Here is a 27657-nt window from a genome sequence, read left to right as displayed (position 1 = left end):
CCCTGCATCTAGGTGACTAATCTGAAGCAGCAAAAGGCAGTCCCCACCTGCTCTGACACTGCGCACGTCTCTGCACCCCTCAGGTGAGGTACGAGCTCACTGACCACCAGGGTAACCTCCAGGCTGAAACCTTCACTCCACCATACATATCTGGACATGCTCATTCTTGCAACCTTTTCTCAGTCACTTTGACTAGAGTTTTATAGGGCCACAATCCTTGGATTTATCAATATTTCCCACATTAACTTGAAAAGCTGAAAGGACTACAGCCTTGTTACCAGTTTTAATATTTGGCAGCCTGAAGAGGGTTTTCTGCAAAGACACCCCATCTGTTTGCACACAGAAGATTCATCATTGAAGACCATTCAGGAAAGCCACCTCCTTCTTCCACACAACGTGGTTCACATCTGGAGTCCCTTTCATCCTCCTCTGAATCTCAATGAGAGCAAAGTGTGACAAGCAAACATGCTGCTGCTGGTAGTGCTTGTGGCCACAGCCTCTTGGTCTTGTAAGTGCTTCCTTATTTTCCTACCTTTCCTCACAGGCACCCTTTGCTAATAGGCATCTTTCCGAATCCCTGAATTCCAGCTAATGACATAATTTCTTCTTTTCTCTTTCCTAGATGGATTTGCACAGGAAATTCCCATGCAGAGCCCTATATCCATCACCAAGTTCCAAAAAAGTGCACGGATGACATGTGAAATTCAAACATCGAAGGAAAATGTTGATGGCATCGTCATACACTGGTATAAGCAGAAGGAGGGAGAAGCTCCAGAGAGGCTCCTGTTCTTTTCACAAGGCAAAGTTACCACTGAAAGTGCCTTTCAAGTAAACAGATACATGGTTGAAAGAATTTCTGTCCAGAAGCAGTGTGTTCTTACAATAAAAGATGTCATTCCAGATGATGCTGCTACTTACTACTGTGCCTACTGGGATCCTCACTGTGATAGAAACGCAAAGATCATCAAGGCAAAAAAACCACCTGCAACATCTGAACCACAAGGTTGTAACTGTGCCACTCTACCAGTCTTCTCACTCCATCTCAGTGAGCTGCTGAAAGGCCCAGCCTTTTTCTGCTACTCCAAAAGAGCGGGTAACCCTGCATAAATGTCCTTCTCAAAGTCTGGTTTGTCATTAGCACTCCTGTCTTCAACACACATCTACAATTTTTAAGGTCAAAGGAAGTCTTAACTGCCTCAAGACTCAGCAAATAAATACTGGACACACACCTGCTCCTTTGGTTTACACAGCCATGGCATAGTGGTGGTCTTTAGGGGAGCAAACAGAGAAGCAGTGATCTTCCAGTCCAGCCACTTTTCTCCCACATGAAAGAGTAGGCAGAAAATAAATATGGTGTGCTGAAGGAACTACCTTGGTGGCGGGAATGATATGCTTGCCACTGCCTAGCACTTTTGAGAAAAAGTTTCCCCCGTAATCTTCCCTGCCGTAAACTGTTGGGAAAACTGTAAGCCCTGTCTACCCTAATTTAGTTACTACAAAGTTCCACACAGACCAATTTAAATTAGAGATTTACAGTCTCTTGTCTACCAGAGCTGATGATGTGCTGCTTATAACCATCCTCTTCCTCCATTTCATGTTAAGACAAATAGAATTGACATGGTTTAGGAATGGTATTCCCCAATTTAGTGTTCCCACTGAAACACTCCAAACCTTGAGTCACTCCCTCACTCCCAGTTCCCCTTCCCCTTCCCACCTGCAGTGAGCTAGAGAGGAGAACTGAAGGCACAAAAGGAAAAGATCATGGTTTGACATGAGAACAATTTACTGGAAACAGCAATGAGATAAGAAAAGGAACAGTAACAGCAACAATACTAATGACAGTGTACAAGAAAGAGGCAAATGATTCATACACGAGAACTTGCCAGATGGAGCCATTGCCATGCTACCCAGACCAAAAGAGATTCCCCTTTTCCCCTGCCCCCAGCAGTGACACAAGGTGGTATAGAATACAGGTGGCCCTTCTGACTACTGCAAAAATTAACCCTGTCTTGGCTGAAACCAGGATATCCATTCCTTATTCTGTACCATCTACATCATACTCAGATCTTACACCTTCCAGCTACGTACATATATACACATATCTATATATATACAGAAGCGTGAGTATCATTTCTGTAGTCAATAGCCGTCCCTCCAAGATGCCTGTTGAGTTCATTTAGTCCATGACTGTGGGTTCTATCCATCCTAGGTGTCTTTCAGGGCAGGAAGGCTGGCGTGCTGTTGGGTGGCTGCAAGCTGCATCAGGAGCTCACAACTGGTGTATCTGGAGCAGTCCATAGTTCTTGTCCATGGTTGGTTATGGCATACAGTGTCAGTGTCATTCAGCAACCAATATCATACAATTCAACATTACAGACTGTTCTTACCCAAAAATCAAGTCCCCTTGAGGAACAAATAGCATTTCCCCATTCCTCTGCATTACCAACCACATGTACCCAGGTCCTTTAGCAAAAACAATGCCATGGATGGCTTTGCCTTTGCTTGAGGCAGGACTAATCCAAACTGTCTTCCCTAACACATATTCCTCATATGTACCATGGGGACTTTATTCCCTTCTCTGGTATGTGGCGGCTTTGATGGGGCAGGGCCAGCTCAATTAGTAGAGCCTCTAGTGTTAACTAACTAGGTGGCTTCTGCTAAACATAGATCCCAATGTTAGAAGGTCCCCCCACCTATTGCTTTTTAACAGTCCATTGTGCCACTCAATATTCCCAGAGGCTGGTGCATGACAGACATTATGATACACTCAGTCAATACTGTGCTCACTGGCCCAGCTGTCTGTGAGGCCATTTTTAAAATGAGTCACGTTGTCTGAATCAATTCTTTCTAGGATGCCATGTTGCCATAGGACGTCCTTTTCAAGGCCCAAGATGGTAGTCTGGGCAGTGGTGTGAGGCACAGGGCATATCTCCAGCCATGCAGTAGTTGCTTCCACCATTGTAAGAATGTAGCGCTTGCCTTGGTGGGTTTGCAGGAGTGTGACACGATCAATTTACCAGGCCTTCCCACATTTATATTTCGACCATGGTTCCCCATACCACAGAGGCTTTACCCTCTTGGCCTGCTTGATTGCAGTGCATGTTTCCCAGCTGTGGATAATCTGGAAGATAATGTCCATGATTAAGTACACCTCTTCATCAAGAACACATCTGTATGTTGCATCTCTTCCTTGATGACCTGAGGTGTCATGGGCCCACTAAGCCAGAAATAATTCATCCTTGCCGGTCCAGATCCATCTGAGACACTTTAATTTTGGCAGCCTATTCCACCTGTCCATTGTGGACAATTCTTGGGCACTTGTGCATCTAACACAATGTCCTTCTACAACCAGCTTCTCTACCTGGCCAGTGATGTCTTGCCACAGTTCAGCAGCCCAGACGCATTCACCTCCACACTGCCAATTGTTCTTTTTTCATCTCTCCATCCACCCCCACAGAGCATCTGCTACAATCCATGAGTCAGGGTACAGGTAGAGCACTGGCCATTTCTCTCGTTCAGTGATATCTAAACCCAGATGGACAGCTTTCAGCTCTGCAAACAGACTTGATCCACCTTGTCCCTCAATAACTTCTGCGACTCACCATGTAGGACTCCATACAGCAGCTTTCCATTTTCAGTGTATCCCTACAATAAGCAGGAGCCATCAGGAAAGAGAAGGTATCACTTTTCATTTTCTGGTAGCTGATTATACGGTGGGGCCTCTTCCTCCTCTTCTGTTTAAACATCCTTTGCTGTGTTGCCCCAGACAATAATGTCACCAATGTATTGCAAATATTCTGCAGCCTCACTGTTTTCTAGTACAGTCTGGATCGGTCCATGGCAAATAGTGGGGCTGCGTTTCCACCCCTGGAGGAGTCCATTCCAGGTGTACTGGACACCCCTCCAGGTGAAGGCAAACTGTGGCCTGCACTCTGCTGCTAAAGGAATGGAGAAAAATGTATGAGCAATGTCCATGGTGGCACCCCTTTGCTGCCTTGGACTGCAGTTCATACTGCAGTTCCAGCATGTCCGTCACAGCAGCACTCAGTGGTGGTATGACTTCATTCAGGACATGATAGTGCATTGTCAGTCTCCACTCTTCATTGGACTTATGCACTGGCCATTGGGGCTATTAAAGTGTGAGCGAGTCTTACTGACCACTCCCCGGTGTAGGTTACGGGGGTTCTGGGGGTCCAGTCGGGACGGCCGGACGTAGACGGTGACGGATGGAGACGAGAGATCTCTATAGGCAGGTCTTGGGACACAGCCGGTTTATTGTAAAGGGCGTGGGTATTGGGGCACTGCTCAGAGCTGGTAGACTCAGCTCTGAGCAGGCCCAAGAGAGCAAGAGAGTGAACGGGTGAGAGAGAGAGAGAGAGAGAGTAGGAGCAAGAGTAGAAGTGGAAGAGAGGAATGAATAGAAGAGAGAATGAATAGAAGTGAGAATGAGAATGAGAATGTCTGAAGTCCTGGTTACAATACAATAAATCATCTTCTGCACTGAATATTCTAATTGTCACTAACCAATCTAATACAAGATACAAATCCTATAGCATTTACATACAGCCTATAAGAGTTCTTATATTACCATAGAGTGTTACATCTTAACTTCTAAAAACTACTCTTTGGACCCCTTCTGCTGAGCTAGTAGGGTCTGCTCTGACCCTTGGACCTGTTTGCAAGCAGAGGGTATTGTTCCATCAAGAGGGGATTACTTCAGTGGCCATACCATTGTTTTCTAGTTGTTCAGTAACTAAGACCTGGTATTTCAAAAGTGGCTTTCATTTCGATGTTGCCTGTAGTTTTCATATTCCCAAAATCTTTTGTCAGGCAATCATATTTCCAAGGCTTTCCTGTTTCATCTTCCCCAACACCCGGGTCCCCCTTTTCGATGGACAATTAAGATATTAGACATAGTCCTACTTGTCATTTTTTGCACACACTGAAGTATACAAGGTACTGCTACTAAAACTATAATTATTACTACTAGAATAATCAAGCCTATTTTACAGAGTTCCCTTAGCCAGGGTGCAAAGCTCCAACCATCAAACAAACTGTCTAGCCAAGACGAGTTATCTGTTGTAATTTGGTTAGCTAGGTCCCTTAGGTTTTGTAACTGTTTGTGAATGGAAACAGAATGATTGGATAAGTTCATACAGCATAATCCTTCAAAATCTTCGCAGCCATGCCCATGTGCTAATAAAAGATAATCAATGGCAGCTCTATTTTGTAAAGTGGCATGTCTGACTGCCTCTTCATCAGTTAACAAATCACTGATCATAGTAGAGGTGGCATTTACCTCTTTGCTGAGCCAACATCCCAACTTGTTTAACTGTTTTAGTGCAATTGAGGAACTTAACTGAGGAAGAAAAATGCTCGCAACAATTGATTTTTCAGAGTTCCAAGGATGAAAGTCACTATCACAGTCACTCTCATACTGATGTCCCCAGGAAGATCTAATTTTTCTGTTTTTCTTTTTGATTACTTCTTTGACACTGGGAGCAATAATTGTAAGTTGTCCCAGAGCACAAGGGCCACCATCTATTTTTGAAGGTATACCTTGCCAGGCTCTGTCTCCATAGATGAGCCAAATTCCTCTAGGGAACCGAATAGGAAGTTTGTTAAAACGATCTGCATGAGGTTCATCATATATAAGAAGCTTAGCTTGGTTGCACCAAGAAGTTACATTGCTATAAGCTGGGTGATATGGGGTAACATTTAAATGAGGACCGTTTTCTCCTAGAAAGTGAAAGAAATAGCGGGTATCCATAGTTAACGAGCCTAGGATTTCTAGCTCTTGAAGGTCAGATTTATCAATTTTAGAATTATCAATATAAGTTTGGTGTTTATGGCTGGTAGTTGGAGAAATGTGATGATTATCACATGGCTAATACTTATCAAGAATAACATTACCAAAACCTTCTGGAAAAGGCATTCCAACTAAACAGGTTGAAAAAGGTTTGTCAGGGCTTGTGTCAGATAGACAGATGGTATCGGAGCCTGCAGATTTGGCTAAAGCAACCCAGACATTTGTCTTTGGTTGATTTACAGGTAAAGCTTCACTATAAAAACTAAAACATAAGAATAAAAGCAACATGCACGCGCGCAGATGAGAAAGCTCCATTATTTTCTTGAGCTGTTTTTGGCAGATCGCTTTCTTCTGGTGATTCTGCGCACTTTAGGTTTGGGTGCTTGCTTCCTGGCTTCCACTTGCAGGGTCACTGGCTGGTGTGGAGGCGTCGGCAGGTTTTGATGTGTGGTATGGCTTCACGTTTTTTGCTGGAACCCACTTGAGCTCTCCACCTGTAGAAACACATGCAAACCCCTTCCCCCACATTATAAGATCATAAGGTCTTTCTATTTTTCCTGATGCTAAATTCTTAATTAAAACTGGAGGGTGCACTTTCAGTTTTGCTTTTTTGTTGTTTAGGAAATGTCTATAGATGGGGGGTTCAGGCTCTTCTGCAGAGCTGTTCAAGAAATTAAAAACATACAAGGCTTTATTCAACCTCCTTTGAGGTGTAGCCTGGGCTTTTCCCCTTTTCTGTTGATTTAAAATGCGTTTTAAAGTTTGATGTGTTCCTTTTAGGGTACTTTTTGGCAGTTGTTTAAGATACGGTGAGCAAATGCCACTGTATCTTACAGCACTTTTTAGTTCTTTAATTTGGAGAGTGGAGATGGGAGCCCACATTTTAGGACTGTCAGGCTGTTGGCTAGCTATCACAGGCTTAGTTAATAGACTAAGACTTTCATCTTTATAGATTTGGGGTCTTATTTCATGGCAATCTGTTAATTTAGAATAATCTGAGCACTTTGGAGGATTTTTTGATTCAGAAGGTAGCGCTGACAAACTTTCAGAACTCGTTTTCTCTTTCTGGGTTGCAAGATCCCCGCCGCTTGCCGGCGGGACTCTGGGGCTTATTGCAAACAAATCTGGCTGCTTTTCAGAGTTTACTTGTGTTAGATTTAAAGCATCAGCTCCGGCAGAGGGGCTCTCCGTCTCCCCTGCCACTGGAGCTGCATTATTGCTCTCGGTTCCCCCCTTGCTCGCGGCTTCTGAGGCGAGGCTGCGCTGCGCGGAGGGATACGGCTGTACGGTGTCGGGGGACCCCGGCGGGGGCGGCTGCGGCGCGGGGATGGGACCCGGCAGGGGCAGCGATGGAACGGCAGAGTTCGGGAGTGGTGCAGCCGATCTCGGTGGCGGCGGGCGAGGAGGCGGGGTGGAGCTGCGCGGCGGAGTCGCGGGAGGATGCGCGGCTGGTCCCGGGAGCGGTGCTGAGGTTGGAGAAGTCTGAGCGGACTGATACCACTGGTCCGGGAGTTGCAGCAATTGCGCATGCACATGTTGCGTCATCAGGTCCGCGCGGTAGGCTGTAAGGGCAGCAGTCCGTGTGGCGGGCGGTTCGGGCAGAGCGGGAGATGGCAGGACTGCAGAACCAGGGGCTGGGGCTGCGGTCGCGGGAGGCAGGAGGGCTGGTGGCTGGATCGCGGCGTGCTGCTGCTGGAAGCTTGTAGGCTGGGCTGGGGTGGGTGGTGGTGCCGCGGGAGACGGGGCTGCAGTGCCGGGAGACGTAGCTGGAGCAGGGGCAGGTACGGGGGAGACTGCAGACATCCGTGCAGGCAGCGCGGCACCGGCATCAAGTGGCTCGCGGAGCTGGGGCGCTCCCAGCGCAAGCGATGGTGTGCCGGGATCGGGGAACCGCACAGAAACGGCAGGAGGAACGGGAGTAGACACAGGCGGCTGCTGTGCCGCCACGGGGCCGGGGGACCACTCGGGGCGTGCTGTGCGCGCTTGAACGGCAAGGTGGGGGGGTAGGGTTCCTGCGGTAACGTGCACAGGGGGTGCCGGAGACAGCAGCGCGGCCGTGGCCGGCGCTCTGGGCACCAGTGTTTCGGGAGCGGTAGGGGACTGTGAAGACGCAGCAGCGGCGGACGCGGATGGAACAATGACTATCATCGGGGCCGTGTGGGGGGGGGGACCTGGGGGGCTGGAAGAAGGGTCGCCGCTTGGCTTTGGGGGGGGCCGGCTATAATGGCAGCCATGGCCATAACCGGCGCGGCTGGGGGAGGGGTAACACCCGTAGGTAGCAGGGGGGTAGGCGCTGGCCCCGCCGGGGTACCGCCGGGGGGCGGGGCCACCATGATGTCAGCAGCGGGGGGTGGGGTAGCAATGACGGCAGCAGGGGGGGGTGGAGCCGCGGTGACGGAACCGGGGGGGGGGCACGGAGGGGCAGGGGCAAGGGGCGGGGCCGCGGAGACGCTGGCACTGAAGGCGGGGGCCGCGGGGGATGGGGCAGCGGGGGCCGCGGGGGATGGGGCAGCGGGGGCCGCGAGGGATGGGGCAGCGGGGAGGAACGGGATGGCGGGAGGGGCGGGAGGGGCCGTAGGGTCCGGTGGGGTGGCTGGGGCCGGGGGTAACGGGCGCGGGGGCCGCGAGCGCGGGGGGCGGGGCGGCGCGCGTCAGCCGGACCGCGGGTATCGGAGCCGCGGGGTCCGGCGGAGGGGCGGGGGCTGTGCTCCGCTGCGGGCTCGCGACGGCAAGGGGCGGACTAGCAGCCGGAGCTGGGCTCGGCGGGGTGACTGCTGCAGGCGGCGCCACCGCAGCAAACAGCTCTACCAGCGCTCTGCAAGCTGGGAGCAGCTGTGCGGCTGCCATATCCCGGTAGGAGATATTATTAAAGAGCTTAATTCCAACTGTGTCCCAAAAGTCTCTTGTAAAGACGGCTGAACGGTCAGCATTTGGGAAATTAAGTCGGGTCCATTCTAAAAGATTTTTTAGCTCGTGTTTAGGCAACTGACTTGGACCAGAGCTTATAAGTAAATGCTTAAGTTGCTTATAGAGATCTCTGTCATGGGCAGAGTGGGTTTGTCCCATTTTTTAGACCAGTATGATACTCACTTAGGTGATGTCGCAGGAGCAGCGTCCTTAGTCAAAGGTACGTCGTGCGGGGCTGGCCAGGCACTCCACTCAGCACTCAGGACGCCGCTTTTCGGTCCTTTCCCAGAGCTCCGGTTTCAGGCGTCGCTTGGCAACGGCTTTCCGTGCTCAGGACCTCACGGGTGGGTCCGCACTGAGCTCCAGTGCGGGCGGTGCTCAGCACTACTCGCCTGTGCTCGGGGCGTGCGGCAGATTTCCCTCCGCAGAGCTCCGGTCAGCACTGCTTAGCAGCGTGTCCGTGCTCGAGGGGTGATACGGCAGACCTCCTCAAAGAGCTCCAGGGGGCCGCTGCGCAGCAGTGGCGGCCCGTGCTCGAGGGCTGCCAGGCAATTGCCTCCAAGAGCTCCAGGTAAACCCCGTGCTCGAAGGCTGCCTCAGCAGAATTACAGAGCTCCAGCTATTACGATGCGCAGCATCGGTATGCCGTGCTCACGACAAGTTCTAGGTGGCTATAACTGGTCTTTTAGTTACCGTCCATGGAGAAAAGTCCTACAGATGGAGAAAGCTGAACCGGGCGTTCAATCACGTTGTGCGCCAGGCTGCAGGTGCTGGGTGTGGGTTCGGCAATCACGGTGGGCGCCAGACTGTAGGTTACGGGGGTTCTGGGGGTCCAGTCGGGACGGCCGGACGTAGACGGTGACGGATGGAGACGAGAGATCTCTATAGGCAGGTCTTGGGACACAGCCGGTTTATTGTAAAGGGCGTGGGTATTGGGGCACTGCTCAGAGCTGGTAGACTCAGCTCTGAGCAGGCCCAAGAGAGCAAGAGAGTGAACGGGTGAGAGAGAGAGAGAGAGAGAGTAGGAGCAAGAGTAGAAGTGGAAGAGAGGAATGAATAGAAGAGAGAATGAATAGAAGTGAGAATGAGAATGAGAATGTCTGAAGTCCTGGTTACAATACAATAAATCATCTTCTGCACTGAATATTCTAATTGTCACTAACCAATCTAATACAAGATACAAATCCTATAGCATTTACATACAGCCTATAAGAGTTCTTATATTACCATAGAGTGTTACATCTTAACTTCTAAAAACTACTCTTTGGACCCCTTCTGCTGAGCTAGTAGGGTCTGCTCTGACCCTTGGACCTGTTTGCAAGCAGAGGGTATTGTTCCATCAAGAGGGGATTACTTCAGTGGCCATACCATTGTTTTCTAGTTGTTCAGTAACTAAGACCTGGTATTTCAAAAGTGGCTTTCATTTCGATGTTGCCTGTAGTTTTCATATTCCCAAAATCTTTTGTCAGGCAATCATATTTCCAAGGCTTTCCTGTTTCATCTTCCCCAACACCCGGGTCTCCAGTTCCTGAATCATTTTATGGATGGGAGTCAGAGTCCTGGTTGGTGCGGTATTGTTGACAATGCGCTGTTGTAGTGATCAGTACCTGTTGTTCTTTGACCCTCATCAGTCCCACAGCAGAAGGGTCCTCTGAGAGACCAGGCAAGGTATTCAGCTGTCTAATTTCCTCTGTCTCCACAGCAGCTATCCCAAAAGCTCAGCGATACCCTCTTGGGTCCTCAAAATACTCTCTCCTGAGGTAATCTATGCCAAGGACACACAGGGCCTCTGGGCTGATCAGAAAGGGGTGATTTTGCCATTCATTCCCAATCAGGCTCATTACAGCTTCCAGTACTGTCAGCTGTTGGGATCTCCCAGAAATAGATTCTGTCCCTACAGATCTTGATAGCATCAGGGTACATTGCATACCAGTGTCAACCTTAACTTGAAGCTTCATACTCCTGTGCTGGGCCATCAGATCCACACAGTCCAATAGATCTGATTGTCCCTTTCCTCCACCTGGCTAGAGGCCCCTCTAATTCTGGTCATGGTACTCGTTGCTTAGTTCTTGTAATCATGAATTGGAGGTCCCTTCAAGAGGATCAGAAGTAGCATCACCCCTCCTATTTTGTCTGAGGATTTGCCCACTGTAAACTGGAGGGGCATTTATCCTTGAGGAATTTCCTGCAGAGGTTGTCCTGGGTACAGAAGAAAAAAAGAGGGGTGGAGTTTCTAACACTGTTTAATTCCATACCGTTCACATCATGGCGGGAGCTCGGTTTCAGCAGAAAATGCTGAGCCATCAGAAGCTGGAAGCAGTCAATCTTACCTCGGTCATGGGAAAGAATAAACTGTTCCATTAAACACATGGCCATCAGAAACTCAAAAAGGGTGAATGCTCCTACTGCCACAGCTGCTGCTGCTGTTGCTGTTACTTCTGCAGCTGCCAAGAACACCACTGCAAGCTGCAGTGCCCACCAGGACCACCACTGGGACAATCACCGCCCTGAGGAAAGGGAGACCCCTGCACTGGGACCTCTGCTGCAACTGATGGAGCCAGTGTTTTTCAGCAGCATAGCTCCCATTCAGACTAACTAACTTCCCACATCCTGTGTGGCCCAGTACATGGGAAGAGGGGCCAGGTCCCACTTTCTTCTTTGTCTCAGGTTGTGCAGGGCCTTGATTGGTGAACAACCTTCGGTATGTAAATCACCTGTGTTTTGTGCACTTTAATAGTGTTACTGCTCATTTTTCTTATTTCATTCCATGTTTTTTCTCAAGTAAATGGTCCTTAACTCAGAATCTCTGCTTTTAGTCTCTCTCTCACTTGGAGGTGGTTGGGGGAGAAAAGAGAAATTTAAATAGGGTTTACTTTTCCAGCTGTTTTTTAAACCAACACACTCATGTACTTGTGCTGCTAGGGCAGAGGTGCTTCCTCATGCCCTCTCTGTGGTCACACAGGTAAAACCACCTCGAGGTTACCTTGTGGTATGTACCCCTCTCTCCAGCAGGAGGGTGCATGCTCCCAATAGCAGAGACTGTGGTCCATACTGGCGGGACATAAGGCATTTCCTCTCTAACATGCTTGAATCTTCCAAGTCTGTCCACAGTCTTGGGCAGTGTTTCCACACTGAAGGCACAGGTTGGTAGGGAGGAAAATAGATGAACATATAGTCAGAGTCAGGTAATCACCTGAAGCAATGTTTCTTCTCCTTCTTTCATTGACATCAATGAAAAGGATGCCAAAGGCTTGGTGTACAATGATGGTGAGCTCAATACAAACTTCTGCCACATGGATTGGGTACACTGGACAGGGGACTGCTTGTTATTTGAATCCCTACAGATTACCTTCAGCACAGCTAATTCGCTCAGGTACTGGATACCTTTCTCCATGGCATCCCACCTACTTGGGTACCCTATTAGATCATCCTTGAGACAATGAAAGAATTCTTTCCTTCACGCTTGACAGGAGTCACCTCCAGAAGCTGAAAGTGTCCTCTTCCCAATCCCCTTGTCAATGCCCAGATCCCGGGACAGGGATCCCAATTGCCTGGCTTCACTACCATCTACTTTCATACTGTGGGCCACAATTTCCCAGCATCAGAGCAGGCAGGTCACAAGGGGCTCTTCAGACTGGCAGCTGAAATCTTTTTGCACATCTCACAGCTCACCTGGGGTAGGCATTAGGTGTTTATCTCTGGCCTTGCCTCTTCCTCCTGTTGTAAGAGCCCTATTCTTATTCATCCCTCACTAAACAAACTGATTTTGTCTTGAATTTCTTCTTCTGTATGGGGGCAACTTCTACCAGCATGGGTTGTTCCTCTCATTCAGCTGCAGTTTGAGTGGCCACAGTGCCTCTTGGTCTGTTTTCCTCCTCTTCCTCCTGAGGGTGCTGTGTAGTATTGAACTGTATCCAGTAAAGAGTAGGCAGGGCACATTGCAGTAAGTTACACCTCTGCCAGGGTCGTGTAGATCTTCAGGGTGAAATTCCAAAATATTGGAGCAGAATAATCCTCCAAAAGCTAGCCCATTTTCTCCTACATTCCATGGCGCTCACGACTCTCCACCCTCGAGTTAGATCTCTGAATAACCTCCCTATATATCTCTGTCCTGACTCTAAACATGGTGTGGGCCACTCTGAGGAGACCTAGCAGACTTAGCAACAAGAACATGCTTTCCTTAACATCCAAGGGAAATTCAAAATTTTCGAAAGCTGTTGTAATAGGCCTGAAGCAGGAAAAAGGGGTGAAAATCTTGGGAAGACCATCCTCTCCTTTTTCTTCCACAAACTGTGGATGATTATTGTCTTAGGTTACAATGTAAAATGTAACCAAAAGTAGTATTCTATCACCATCTGTTAAAACCAGGTGGGACAGTGTTCTTTATTTCTTCCATGACACAGCCCTGATAACTCCCGCTGGGTGCTATCTCTGCTAATGGGCCATCAAGGACCCACTGCACGACTCATAGAATTACATCATCCCGCTCTGAGATGCTCCGCCCAGGGGGAGGAGCCAAGCATTCCCCCCTTTGGAATACCACAAGCAGCCTTGCCTACTGGATTCCCAGAGGACAAGAGCTACCACTGGACCTTCAGGTGAAGACCAGACCCTTCTACAGATCACTGCTTCAACACAACCACTTAATCTGGACTGCTACCACCACCCTGACTAACAGAGTACCAGGTTGTATCCTGATTGTGTCAGTGTTCTTGCTATTGCATTGATTTCAATTTTCCTATTAAATTATGATTCTGACTTGCGAACCCCCACTGGTTTGTTTTCAAGCTAGTACAATTATTAATAGACTCCCAAAGGTTCCACCCAAGGTAAGGGTAGGAGAGCAACACTGAGTACAAATCCTTCATCGCCCTTGATGTTGTCATGCCATTAGCTGATATCTGCCAGTACATCAACAAAGCAACCCTGATCCTTCTCCCTGCTCTGAAAAAGAGCACTGCAAGGAGCACATACAGGAATATATACAGGGTTAGGTACCACAGCCACATGAACAGATCAAGCAAAATGGTAACCAGTGGCTTCATATTTAATATAAGAATCTCCTGGATCAAATTTGTTTTCAACCGACTGCGGACAGACCTGTTGTTTTCTCAACATTTCATACTCCATTTGGACACCAAATAAGGCTGTCATGGTTTAGGAATGGTACTCCCCATTGTAGCGCTCCCACTGAAATTCTTCAAACCATGTTATGCTTGCTTGCTCCCCCTCCTCCCTTGTGGAGGGCTGGAGAGGAGAATTGAAAGCACAAAAGGCAAAAATCATGGGTTGAGATATGAACAACTTACTGGAAACAACAATGAGATAAGAAAGCAAACAGTAACAGCAACAATGTTAATAATGAAGTGTGCAACATACAACACAATTCCCACGTGATTGCTTGGAACTGGCATTAGCTGACTGCTACCTCTGGCCCAGAACCAGCATTATCCAACTGTTCACTCCACCACATGTATTTGACCAGAAGGAACCCCTTCTCATCTGGAAGACACTCCTTTCCCCCACACCCAGCAATAAGGTGAGGTGGTGTAGAATAACTTGCTTGTCCTAGCCATGCACTCTCCTGTCTACTGCAAAAATTAATCCTGTCTGGCCAGAACCCAGACAGGTGGTTTCATTCACTGCATGTGTAAGGGCATGGCAGGAAAAGCACTAGTCAGCATCATTCTGTCTATATCACTCCTGCCCTTGATTTGTCGTTGTGATTAGGATGTTTCTGTCCAGAAGACTACAAAGTAGACCACTGGGTTTTTTTACACCTACTTCAGCAGAAAGACCTTCACCCTCTCGTTCCTCCCTCTAGCCGCAAATAGTAATTTCTCAACATAATTTTGCAGTCAGTATGCTACAAGAGATCCCAGAAGTACTCTAACTCAATTTATTTTAAATGCCAAACTAAGCATGCAGGCTGTTTGATTGACAGTAGTGGTGACTCCTCTGATGTTATCTTGGGCTGTTTTATAAGAAAAATCTGCGCAAGGAAAAGCCTCCTTCTCCCACCAGCTAGTATATAAAAAGCTGCCAGTGAGCTGCTGTAGCAAAGCCTGGAGCAATTCCAAGAGATGGGCAGGCAATAACCATGTACTTGGGGCAAGAAAAAGCAACCTGCAGCACACAGACACCTTCACAATACTTTTGGTGCTGGCTCTCCCTCCTTTCCCTCTTCTGTGTTCAGACAGTGAGAAATGAACTTCATGCTAGTAGTACTTGATGTCATGTAATTGCAGATGTACACCATTGGTAAAGAGCAAGATTTTCACCTGAAGATACGTGTTTTTTTTAATTCAGAACTCTGTGTTCTTATTTGTTGTCTAAAATTGAAGAAAAACCATCATCAAATTCTAAGACATTAAGTGGAGGGGCTATCTTGTACCACTTCAGGAAACAGATTTTCTCTGAAGGACATTAGCTATTGGCTGAACATCAAGATGCACATCTGAAATTCCTGACAACTTCCCAGCAGCCAAGGACCAGGTCTTCATGCAAACTCCCAGGGATGACTGAGAAAAATTTGGATTTTCTTCATCAGTGTTATATCAAGAGAGCATGCCAGCTTATTGTAAAGTCAAAACATAGTGTGAAACACCTGGATTAAATACTTTGGCATGGGAACAAAGCTCATTGTCTCTGGTAAGTACCATTATCACTGAAATGATTTTCACAGAATCATTCAGGTTCTCAGATAATCAAGAATGAAAGACTGTGAGGAAAATTAATTTCTCCCTGATAAATCATGTTTTGTTTGTGAACTGTGCATGGTGCTCCAGTTGGGTAGGTAGATCATCAATAAATATATTAACCTCGTGAATAGAGATTGCCTCTGGAAAAAATGCTGAATACTTATAAAGGAATGGAAAAATGAGGAGGGGTAAAAAATTTAAATACTGGGATGGTTTCATCCTATTCTAGGAAATAAAAGTGAACTTCTTGAAAGTTAACTCCCAGAACAGCATGTGAGAAATGAAAAAATTTCCTAATGGCAGAAGTGGTCTGGTCTAAACTGATTGGGAAGAAAAATTCCCTCAGTGTAATAAATTTCTAGTTCCTGGCACTACTGAAAGAAACTGGTTTACTTTTGCATTTGTATTATTTTTAATTTTGGTGAAGCTATGAAATCAATAGGATGAATGCTGTTTTCAGTATAAAGCATATATCAATGCCTACACTATGTTACTCAGAAACTACAAGACATTATCAAGGTGGCTATAATTACGTAAAATTACAAACTGCTGAGGAGAGTTACAGAGAAATTTAAAATGTTTTCTATCCATTCCTCTGACCAAAAATTTTCAGAACTTTTTACTCACTACAAAAATTAAAGTGTTTCTAGAAATGGCACTCTAGTCAATGTTGAAAATTCAGTTATAGCACTCAGTCAGATTTATCACCAGTCTCTAAATCAGAGAGACTTTTTCTGTAGCCTATGCAAGAAAAGTGCAGTGCAGAAGATATTGCTAAGCATTATCAGACTGTGGGATCCTGATGTCAAACTATTTGGAAGTGGAACTGAACTTATAGTTTCAAGTAAGTACAAAATGTAAAACTTGACTACTTCTGAAATGCTTTTCAATACAGCTAGATATTGGCTGGCATGAAATGCTCTGCTATTTTAATTCTCTCTAATTCTAACTGTTCTGAATGTTTTGCAGGATTTCCCCCTTAAACAGCATTTCCATTTGCAGAACACAGTGTAATTGTTCTGTATTTATGCATGAAATGGGGAAAACACAACAGCTATTGAAGCACAGATCTATAACTTATCCCATTATGATTTTCTATGTAAAAATGAATTTAAATATGGCAAAGAAAGCATTTGGAGAACAGAAAGATGTTTTTTGTCTCTAAATATGCACATTTGACCTTTGTGATATTCCGAATTCATTCTGAAAGTAGTATGTCCAACCTCTGTGTTACACATATTCTTTGAAAAGCAAAGAATCTTCTGGAGAAGGCTTTTGGGTTGCCTAATTGCTCCCTTCCAGTACCTGAAGGGAGCCTGCAAGAAAGATGGAGAGAGACTTTTTTACAAGAGCATGTAGCCACAGGACAAGGGGGAATGGCTTCACACTGAGAGTGGGATTAGATTAGATTTTAGGAAGAAATTCTTTACTGTGAAGGTGGTGAGGCTGTATCTGACTATACCAAATGAAAGAGTTATTTGAGATATGCCCAGAACAGTAAGTTGCACCTTTTAAGATAGGCGTAGTTGAAAGGCTGTTCTCTCTTCCTAGCTTTTGCAGAAACTGCTTATTATCAGTTATTACTACTATTCAAAATATTTTGCTTCAAGTAAACCCTAGGTGCTGTGATACTTGCCTATAATTTGGCTCCACTAAGCATCTGAGATTGAAATAGTTTGCCTAATTTTGACCAGCTGAACATGGTGTATCTTGTTAGTGGGAGTTTTGATTCCGATTGATGCAGTTTTGCTTCATGTTAGTGCTAACGAAAATATTGGTCAATAGTCTCATGCTCTCAGATCTCTGCATAATGTTCACCAGTTCTAGGTCTGATCTTATGTGGGTGTATAAGAAGCAAATTACCTCACCAGCATCTGATCAAATAGATCTTATGGTGATGCTGCCTGTTTCCAGAAAGCAGAGATGGAGTGAAAGTGCTCCATCTGCACCGTCCACCTAAACTTTCAGAAGACACCAATTAGTTGAGAGGAATCCTGTCCATTTAACAACATATATGCCCTCCAAAAATTCCACATTTTTTCCATTCTTTTTTTAACTTTATTTTAGGTGACTGCTCCTTTTTTTACTATCCTAGGGTCTAAAAATTGATTATATGGCAAACCTGATTTTCTTTAAAGAGTACTATTTACCCATGCAAACACAACTGAGCTGCACTGATATTGTAAAGGCTTTATTCACTGTGATTGGTTATTACAACAAGGTGTTTGGCTCAGGTACAAAACTCATTGTCTCAGGTAAGTGGTATGTTGTAAGTTGTATGTATATTGTTCATACAATAAGCTATAGGAGCTTGGAGTGGTCCTATAGATGAGTTTTATACTGTCTCAGAGGGCACTCAGCCCACTTAGAGCCTCAGTCAACACCATTCCTTGTGCAGGATTTTCCTACCCCGCTCACCATTCCTACGTTGAGCCTTGTGGTATTTGTAATGCAGTGGTTTAGGATCACAAACATGTCTAAAACGGAACTATTGTGAGCCACTTTTGATCATAGTTCTCCTAGAAATCTGGTGGAAAACGGTCTGTAATAGTTTTCAGAGACCTCACTCTTTCCTCCAGCTGTACTGAAGGAATTAGCAGGGAATCAAGCAGCTGAGAATTAAGCATAAAAAAAGAACACCTCTTTCTAATACAGATACAAAGAGCAGTATGCAATGGTCATTGCAAAAAATCTTTTTTAATTAGGCTAGTAAAAGTGAAATAACTTGTTCATAATTATTTTGTCACATACACAATACTTTGGCAATAGAAATAAATTAGTACCTCCAAATGTTCTTCTCATCACTTTATAACTGCTTATCAAATTAATTAATTATTCCATATTAATTATAGTGAATTACTGCTTCATAATTGCTTAATGAAGAAGTCATCCTTTTTTTGCCTTTCTTGCAGAGACATTTATTTTAATAGGAAGTGGAAGACAAAAGTATTTTTTCCCACTACATGTGCCTTTTAAATGCCATAATCCTGAGTGAACAACTATACAAATACAAGGCAGAGGAGCTATTGCTACCAAGTGTTTTAAGCCTGGTTAATACATAAACCTATATTAACATATCAAGCCAAGATTGGTTTTAATGATTTATGCCAGAAGGACTAAGTAATTCGTGCCTATAATTCAATGGAAATATCTGTGGCATGATAAGCTTGTTGTTTCTAGTGAAAACCCTTACCTACCTAATCAGGTAGCTTCCTATCTGCAGTTTAAAATAAATTCTTTCCAAGCATCACTCTAATTCTGTAGGATTTTTTCTTTATGAGGCCAAGGCTTTTGACTCATTAATAGAGTAAAAGGGTTGCAGTTACTTCACATTTAAGAACTTGAAGATCACTAAGAAATGGAGAAAACCAGGACTTAGGACAAGGGGTTTTGTGAGTAGCAGGATTAACTGAGATTGAATCCAAATATTCTACATTCACGTAGCCAAATCAAGAGAATCTTATTGTTCGTATTATAGTTGTTAAACCTGGTACTTTTCCAGCCAAAATCATAGAATTGTAGAAATGGCTTGGGTTGAAAGAGACCTTAAAGATCATCTAGTTCCAACCCCAGTGCTGTGGCCAGGGACACTTTCCACTAGATGAGGTTACTCAGAGCCACATCCAACCTGGCCTTAAACACTTCCAGGGATGGGGCATCCACAACTTTTCTGTACTCTCTATTCCAGTGCCTCACCACCTTCACAGTAAAGAATTTCTTCCTAAAATCTAATCTAACCCCGCTCTCAGTGTGAAGCCATTCTCCCTTGTCGTGTGATTACATGCTCTTGTAAAAAACTCTCTCTCCATCTTTCTTGCAGGCTCCATTCAGGTACTGGAAGGGAGCAATTAGGTGACCCAAATGCCTTCTCTTCTCCAGGCTGAACAACCCCAGTTCTCACAGCTTTTCCCCATAGGAGAGGTGCTCCATCCCTCTGATCAACTTGTTGGCCTCCTCTGGACTTGCTCCAACAGGTCCATGTCCTTCCTGTGCTGGGGACCCCAGAGCTGGATGCAGCACTCCAGGTGGGGTCTCACCAGAGCAGAGCAGAGTGGCAGAATCCCCTCCCTCACCCTGCTGGCCACACTGCTTTGGATACAGCCCAGGATACATTTGGCTTTGTGGGCTGTGAGTGCACAGTGCTGGGTCATGTCCAGCCTCTCATCCACCAGCACCCCCAGGTCCTTCTCAGCAGGGCTGCTCTCGATCTGTTCATCCCTCAGCCTGTGTTGATCCCAGGGGTTGCACCTTGTACCTGGTCTTGTTAAACTTCATGAAATTCCCATGGACCCACTTCTTGAGCTTGCCCAGGCCCCTTTGTATATCATCCCATCCTTCAGATAGAAGCTTCAGTAAAGGAATGTACCAGTGTGGGAGGGTATTTGGTATTTGGTTCTGGTGCAAAACTCATCATCTCCAGTAAGTGTTTTCACAGTCATGTTTTTAAAAGTTTTGTAATGGGAAAGCTTCAGAAAGAAGGCTGACAGCTCTTTAAGGTATCTGGAAAGGCTCACCATAGGTCAGGACTACACTATATTGTTACCAGTTACACTCCCTGAAGTCGCTGTCAAGAAGGACAAGAATGCTATTTATGAGCTGAGTGTGCTGAGTGCCCTCAGCTTCCACTGGCTTGAAGTGGAACAGAGGAGCTTTGAATGTCAGTACAAAATTACTCCATTTTGTGGGATCATCCAAGTAGTGTGAATAAAAATTTCAGTTTAAGAACACAGTGACCTTATTTATAAATCTTATTTATAGATACTTATAGATACTTATAAAGAAACTGTAGAGGAGTTTCATTAAGAAAACTTTTGACAGCTGATCTATATAAACATATATTTTGAGCTTAATTTTTTAATAGCTCATTGGTTATGAACCTAACTCCAGTATTTTGTTTGAACAATGTTTTGCAGCCTTGCTGCATTGTTACATGAGAGAAAAATAGCTTAAGAAATATCTGCTTATACCTATATATTATGTGAAAAAGTAAGACCTATATACCTCTTAAAACCTGCCTTAGAAAACTGTTTAACAAGGTAAACCACAAAATTTTTCAATGTTTAACTAAACCAAAACTGACGGAGGAGTGCAAGTTCATTACTTTAAAATTCTTCAGAAAGAATCAGATAATTTGCCCAGAAAAGCCAGTGTAAACTGTCTTGCTGACTTCAATGACTTTGCAGATCAACCTGAAAATACATCAAACCCTACAGCCAATTCTACAAGTTTTCATCCCTTTTTTTCAGAAACATGCATACAAATATTTTTTTCTCACATACAAACACACACACACACATATATATATATGCAAAACTTGTTTCCATTCTCCACTGTCATCCATTTACCCATATATGTACATGAGACTCTTAAATGCATGCACACAGCTGCAATTACTCAAGCAATGTGTTTCCTCAGCATTGTGGTATGATTTAGATGTTTCATGTAAGCTATGCACCTAGGGTGTTTTTACAGTAAATGGAATGACATCGGCAATTCCAGAGGTGGAAATTATTCCATCATAACAGAAGTCTCTAAAATGAGCAGTATGAACTAGCAGCTGGAAGAAACTCTCTTGCGTCTCTATTTAGACTTGATAGCCTAAGAGAATAATGTAAAACTAAGCTATTATATGTACTGAAATTAGTCAGAACAACTTACTAAGCTTCGAAAATCTAAAAGAAACCTCTAAAATAGTCATGAAGCTTTGCAGAGTGCAATGTCACTGGGGCAAGAGCTACTTCATGGTCTTCTGAACATATATGACTCTGGAACAAATAAATAATTTTAGAAATTACTTTAATCTTCCATCCTTGGGAGGACTGATGCAAATTAACTCCTAAATTAATGCTAGATAATGATAAAGTTGTCAGCAACTTTATTTCTGGTACAACAGACCTTGGTCCACACTGTCATTTTAATGACATCTCTAAAATGAAAGAAATTCTTAATATCAGGAAGGTAGACACCCTTTTGAAGGTAGACGGGTCATCTTTCTTTTTAAACACCAAATTTGAAATACTTCAAAGAATCATTAAGTTGTTTTAGGGAGAATGCAATGTAGAAGATTTCTCTAGAATAGCCAGATCATTTAAAGAAAGGTGGAAGCTTTTTGGCAAAAAATGCATGTTTACAGTAACGTATTTTCTCCCAGTGCATTAAAATTGCACCACTCAGTCACATCACAACTTAAACCCCATGCATCTACTTGCACCAATTCAATGGCAGAGATTTACATAGGAATTCAAGGGAAGAAGTGGGATAAGGCAACACCTTATCCCAGCACCTCTGCTGCCTTAAAAAAATAGTATTAATCTGTACTTTCTATGTAACAAAAGTCAATTTTGAAAACTGTATCCAGCCTCTACTTGCAGCTAAGCATAGACAAAAATGATTGCCTGTGAGCACTGCCTATGCACTCACTGCAGAAGCTCATGTTTACCTAAATCAGACCCCTAAATTTACTCTCCACTTAAATAATATCAAAATGTCATCTCAGTGTGGACAAAATCTGGATGATTTTGTCTCCTCCTAATCCAGAGAGGATCCAGGCTTAATCCAGAGAGGCAAATGAAATGGAGAATACATAAAATTAGCTTGTGGAAACAGCTCACTTTTAATTTAAAATATATTCATGTATGTTCATACTGAGCATGTTTACCAAAGCACAACATCGATGATAACTCTGGCTAGATATGCTGTTTAGATCTGAAAATGTTATCCAGCTATAACATGTTCTTCTGCTTTAGTTTAGTTTTGGTTTTTCATTTTCAGATGTCTTAATTAATCATTTAAAAAGACCTAGTACGGCAGAATGGCATTGCCAACCTTTGGTGTCCAGGGCATTTTGTGATTCCATTTTCCTGTCTTGATAAAAATCTTCACCTGGCAAATACATGGAACGTCTTAAAACCAGAGCAATTATAAATCATTGTTGTCTTCCCTTCCCTCACCCCCTAAAAAATATCACAAAATTAATATTGGCTTTTAAAAAATTAATAGATATAGCAGATGTTCATTATATAGCAGTGGGGACTTATACTGGGGACATAAGACTGCTAGGATTTTAAAGGTAGGTGGTCTATGTTTAATATTCTGCAGACAAAATTTTAATGTACTTGTTTTTGCATAAATATTGTAAAGCAATATTAAATTCCTCTTATTGAATAAATGAGCTTATTCAGGAAATATTGCTATTATTTAACAGTTGTCAGAGACTTGAACAGGCAGATACACTTTCTGACAGCAGTACTGCTTGGAAGGTTGTAGGATATAGGCTCTTGTGTAGGCACCTGAAGATTTCTAACTCAGTTTCAAGAGAGATTAGCAGTTATTTATACATCCAACAGTATTTCAGTTTCTTAATGTTTCTCAAAAGAACATTTACATTTGTTATGAGCATATTAACATTTGTTAATAAGGCATTTATTTTGTTGCTCTTCAGAATTTGTATTTTTGGCTGTGTATTTATTTGCTGTACACTATTGATCTTCAAAATCTCTGTTTTTCTAATTTTCTTCCTCCAATAATCCATCCAGAAAAAGGAAGTTCTCCACCAGCAAACTCTGAAATCCTGCAGAAACAACATGAAAATCAGATAATATATGTTTGCCTTATTGAGAAATTCTACCCAGAAGTTATCAGGGTGACATGGACTGATGACGAAAAGGAGGTAACAGACAATGTAGTAAAAGGTGATACTTGGCAGTCCACGAAAGAGGATGAATACTCAATTGCCAGTTGGTTAACTGTACCAGCAGAGAACAAAGACAAGAAATACTACTGCAAATATGAGCATGAAGAGGAAAAGGCTTCACTGCCAACACAAGGTATATTCTACATGTTAAAAATGCAATTTGATGTACTATTATAAACATCATTTTTCTTTACCATAAAATTAGAGTAATACTTTCTATTACTGTTTCTGAAGACATCTGTGCTCCTAGGCACAATAGCTAAAATACACAACTGGAGAAACCACCAAAAGTTTTCCCAGGAAAAGTAACCTAGCCTGTGTTATGGTCCTCAAATAAGCATCCCATTGTAACAGAAAAATAATAGTTATTTTAAAGTAGTGAACCTCATCAGGTGTAAACTAGCACAGCTCCAAAAGATCTGCACTGAAACATGTCTGTTACTTTCCATCTTACAGAAGCTTCTGAAAACAGTATTACATCCCATAGTGTACGAGTGTAAGTCCCTCTGACACCCCCTGACATTAGTCACAGCTATAAAAAACTAAGCAGTTAAAAATGAGGTTACTGAGGGTGTAGAACAAAGTTTAAAAATATTACTTGCCCACAATCCAGAAATAGTAACTTAATAGCCATGTATAAAAATAAGATTTTGTTTTTAATTGTGGATTGATTATGCAAAGCCAAATCTGAAAGACAACGCAATTTTAAAGAAAAAGTAACTTACACTCAATGCAAATTGTTTAAATCATCTATAAGAAAAGTGGTCCAAATTGGTTTAGATTAATCTTCTCTCCATACCTACCTTTGCTTATCTTACTATAAATTAACCTAACCCAAATGAGTGAGAGCATGGCCATAAACAACAATTACATTTTAACCTTCAAAATATATTCTGACAAAAAAACACTTCAAGCTTATTCAGATGGAGCATGTATGTAGAGATGAAATATAAATGTCTTTAATGTTTATATCAATGCACACAAAGAACATAAACAAGAACAAAATCAAATTTGCTACTTCAGGAACAAAACCAATGTATTTTAGAGAAAAAAACAGCACCAGGATTCCCAATAGGGAAATTTAAGATCATACAGTCCTCTGTATGATCAACAACCACTGTTGAACTGTTGAACAACCACTAACATATTAACTGAAGTCTCTTCCAACGTAAATTATTCTGCATTTCTAATAACAGGAGGCAAATAGACTTCAGCTGCTTCACTGACAAGGTCAGATGGTCAAACTGACTCCCATTACAAATAAAAGAGACTTCACCAAGGAACAGCCTAATGGACACATTCCTGAAAGGGCAAAGAAACATCTCCCACTTAGGGCAACAAATTCCCAGCCACTTCTTTGAGCACATCTCCTCTTCCAATTCTCTCTGCAAATGAATCCTACTTGTGAATATCTGCTTTGCAGACTGATCTTAAGGCTCGTTTTTTGTTATTTAATACTAACTTTCAATGTCCCCAGCCTTGTTCCTGTACAGCCTCTTTTTTCCCCTATTCCTCAATTCATGTTTGTTAAAACTAAAGAAAAGCCTAATTGAGGTATTTAAACTCTCTTTCCAGTAGATTCTGTGAAGACTGCTCCTCAGGAAGAGGACTGCGGAACAGTTTTTAATAGAGGTAATTTAATGTGTTAAAATGTGGGAAAGTGATGCAATAGTTAGATATTGCTACATATGTTCTGAACATTATGAAAATTATCTTTCTTAGTAGTATACAGGAAATTTTTCAAGTCTGAGGTCTGCAACTCAAAAACACTTCAGTGCTACTCTTAACTAACTTCTTATAAGGTGCTCTCCTACTTTTACCAGGTAGCTTTATTAAGATGCTACAGATGCTGTTTAGGCTACTAGATTACTAGCCTGCATTAAGCACCACTTTTTAAACCCTTGGAGTACTAAACGCTAAACACTTCAGCTGATGCTACATCAGCCTACCAATTACCCAGAACTTTGCACAAAGACATTTTTTTGGCTTGAACGGGATTTAGGAAGAATCATGAGAACTTATGTTCAAAAAAGCAACAAGAAGGATTCAAACAAACATCGTAGAAAGTGCTGGAAGCACTACCATTATGCTCTTGCCTTTACAAGGAATAATAACCCAGTGGCACTGAGAGTCAGTTTAGTGCTGAGAAACCCACTAGGTCTAGAACACATTAGCAGTGCAAACCCATTTAAAGAACAGTCAGATATCGTACGTATTTATGCTGTGCATTGGTGTCAATGTAATTGCAGCAGTAAACTGACTAAATTGTTTCATTTCTATCCAGTTTTTAGGAGGCTATACAATACTGACATTAAACAAGACTTTTCGGTCTTATATTTGTTACAGATCAGTTAATGCACAGGACAGCATATTTAGTATATATCATCCTTCTTCTGAAGAGCTCCATGTACTATCTTCTCATACTCTTCTTCATCTACAGAATGTGGGCTTCAACCAAGTACCAAGGAAAGAAAGCATAAATGCTGGTTTAAGAAAGGGCTACAAATTGATCTTCAATTTACTTTGCCATATGCTTACCCATATAGACTCCCCTACTCTCAGTGTTAGAGGTAACAGGAAAAAAATCCCAAAATAATTTTCTGGCATTAGCGAGTAAGGGCTCATTTTGCTTTACTGCTAGTGTTTTTATATCAGTCTGGTTTTCCTAATTTTCTTCTGAAGATTGAATAAAGATAGGCAATAGGAATAATGCATTTTAATCCAAGTCCGTGTTGCAAAATGAAGAAGGTAACCATGTCAAAAGTAGCTATGCATCCAGAAGCTTAGGGGTATAACAGGGCTTTTGATGTATAAAGCATGGATGTGTTTTGTCATTGCATTTAAGGCTTAATTAGGAGCATTCCTGTGCAGTAAATTCACAGGTATTGGTTCATTTTACTCTCAGTGATTTGTCGCAACTCTCATGTACCCAACAAATCAGGAATTAATTATTCTGAAGTGGTGTGCTTTAAGAGACAATTAAACAAAACTTTAAAAAGTGAACAAAAGAATTTTGAATAAAGAAGTCAGATGAGAATAAAAGCAATGCTAAGGTGCACATGTGAAGAAATTGAAGAAATCCACCGGCACTGTGACACAGTCTGAAAATCTGCACATTGTAATTTTAAAAAAAGAAAACAACCACAATGATCATGAACATCACCTCGTCTAAAGACACCTTTTAAAACTGAGCAAAACCTCAAAAGTGACCCTCTGAAAGAATATTTTTACAAAGGAAGAAAAATTCTCGGAGACTTTGAACTCTTAATCTCCAAGTTCCACAAATCATTTCCTTTCAAATTTATGTGGAAAAATAGGAAGTAGACATATTGGGATAAATCGCTTGCTTGGTTTTGGGCAACACTGCTCTAGGTTTTGGAGATATGTCCCTGCAGCATTTACACTCACTGTGTCTGTAATGATGATGGCAATAAAAGCTTTCCTCCAGCTGTCTTTATGAGGCCTGTGTTTGTTCTCCAGCATATCCACAGCCTGTACAAAGGTGTCTAGAAAACCTGATTAATTTCTCTGTTCATATAAATTTCTCAGGAAATCAAAGGTCCTTAAAACATCACTTTTCTGCTTTTCAGTGTGTTAAATAGGAACACTTTTACACAGAACAATAAATGCTAGTTTGTTACATCTTTTGTGTTATAAAACAGAAAGCTAAGCTTTGTAAAACAGAGATAAGCCAAGCCGAGGGGAAATGTTACAACTGGACTGCCTCCTAGGGCTCATCGCCATTGTAAGGGAAGGAAAACATATGAAGTTGAGTTCTAACAACCACAGCTGTTTTCCTAATAGCATACCTTACAAACTACATTAGAATCTGCATATTGAAGCAACTAATTACTGCCTTCAATGTCATGTTACTCTTCAATGTGAAGAAAGATGTGATTTCTAGTCTTCAGTAAAACTCTGTTTGAGAAATACCTGGGATCCCATGCTATTATTTGTTAAGATTTGGTTCCAATTAAGGTGAGCTAAAACAGCTACAAAGGTATTTTTGGGATGCAGTAACTGTAGATTTCAGTAGCATCATGGATTTTACCTGGATATTGCATGGATCTCCCCTACATTTATCTCTGCTAGACAAATGCTTGACTGTGTAAAGGAACCAAGATCTCTCAATATATGATACCCAAATCTACTTTTTGTGTCTTCTACACAAAACTGAAAGATGTTGTCCATGCAGTTCAGAAAAACAGAGAAAAAAAAACCACAGCAAACTCCTTGCCTACATGCAACCCTAAACCGTCACCTCTCAGTTTCAGGGGTTTTTCAAATGCTTAGTTGCCAGTTTTACACCTTGCAACAGCTCACATGTCCCTGAAGTTTATATATAAACATATACTGTTCCTACTAAGATTTTAATTCTTATTTATTTAGCTCAAATAAGAGGAAAAGTGGATTTTTAAGGCTTCTAAGTGCTGGGGCATTTGTTTGCAGGAAGGTTAGGTTATTTAGTGGAAAAACCCTATAAACTGAACCAGTCACAACTGGTTCAGAGGAGGTGGGCTGCGATGAGAATGGGTGATTAGCTGAGG

The 27657-nt window shown here is 43.0% G+C and overlaps 2 protein-coding genes across 2 annotated transcripts in view; one reads left to right on the top strand and one right to left on the bottom strand.

Annotated features, from left to right (window-relative positions):
- LRRC14B (leucine rich repeat containing 14B) overlaps positions 1-27657 on the bottom strand; it is an 84017-nt gene that overhangs the window by 42163 nt on the left and 14197 nt on the right. The window lies entirely within an intron of this gene.
- On the top strand, positions 81-26563 carry LOC125322622 (immunoglobulin kappa light chain-like). The gene is made up of 7 exons (XM_048296484.1): positions 81-508; positions 623-943; positions 14465-14472; positions 17639-17672; positions 22953-23243; positions 24686-24742; positions 25457-26563. The coding sequence occupies exons 1-7, from the start codon at positions 466-468 to the stop codon at positions 25588-25590; spliced, it is 888 nt and encodes a 295-aa protein (XP_048152441.1). The 5' UTR covers positions 81-465; the 3' UTR covers positions 25591-26563.

This window comes from Corvus hawaiiensis, chromosome 1 (assembly GCF_020740725.1).
Source record: "Corvus hawaiiensis isolate bCorHaw1 chromosome 1, bCorHaw1.pri.cur, whole genome shotgun sequence".
Classification (NCBI taxonomy): Eukaryota; Metazoa; Chordata; class Aves; order Passeriformes; family Corvidae; genus Corvus; species Corvus hawaiiensis.
The sequence above is the reverse complement of the archived record's forward strand: the minus strand, read 5'-3'. Positions and strand labels throughout refer to the sequence as shown.

Coding starts and splice junctions, on each gene's coding strand:
- LOC125322622 (XM_048296484.1), top strand. CDS start 466: ATGCTGCTGCTGGTAGTGCTTGTGGCCACAGCCTCTTGGTCTT. Junction 509..622: donor GGCCACAGCCTCTTGGTCTT/GTAAGTGCTTCC, acceptor TCTCTTTCCTAG/ATGGATTTGCACAGGAAATT. Junction 24,743..25,456: donor CGGAACAGTTTTTAATAGAG/GTAATTTAATGT, acceptor TATTTGTTACAG/ATCAGTTAATGCACAGGACA.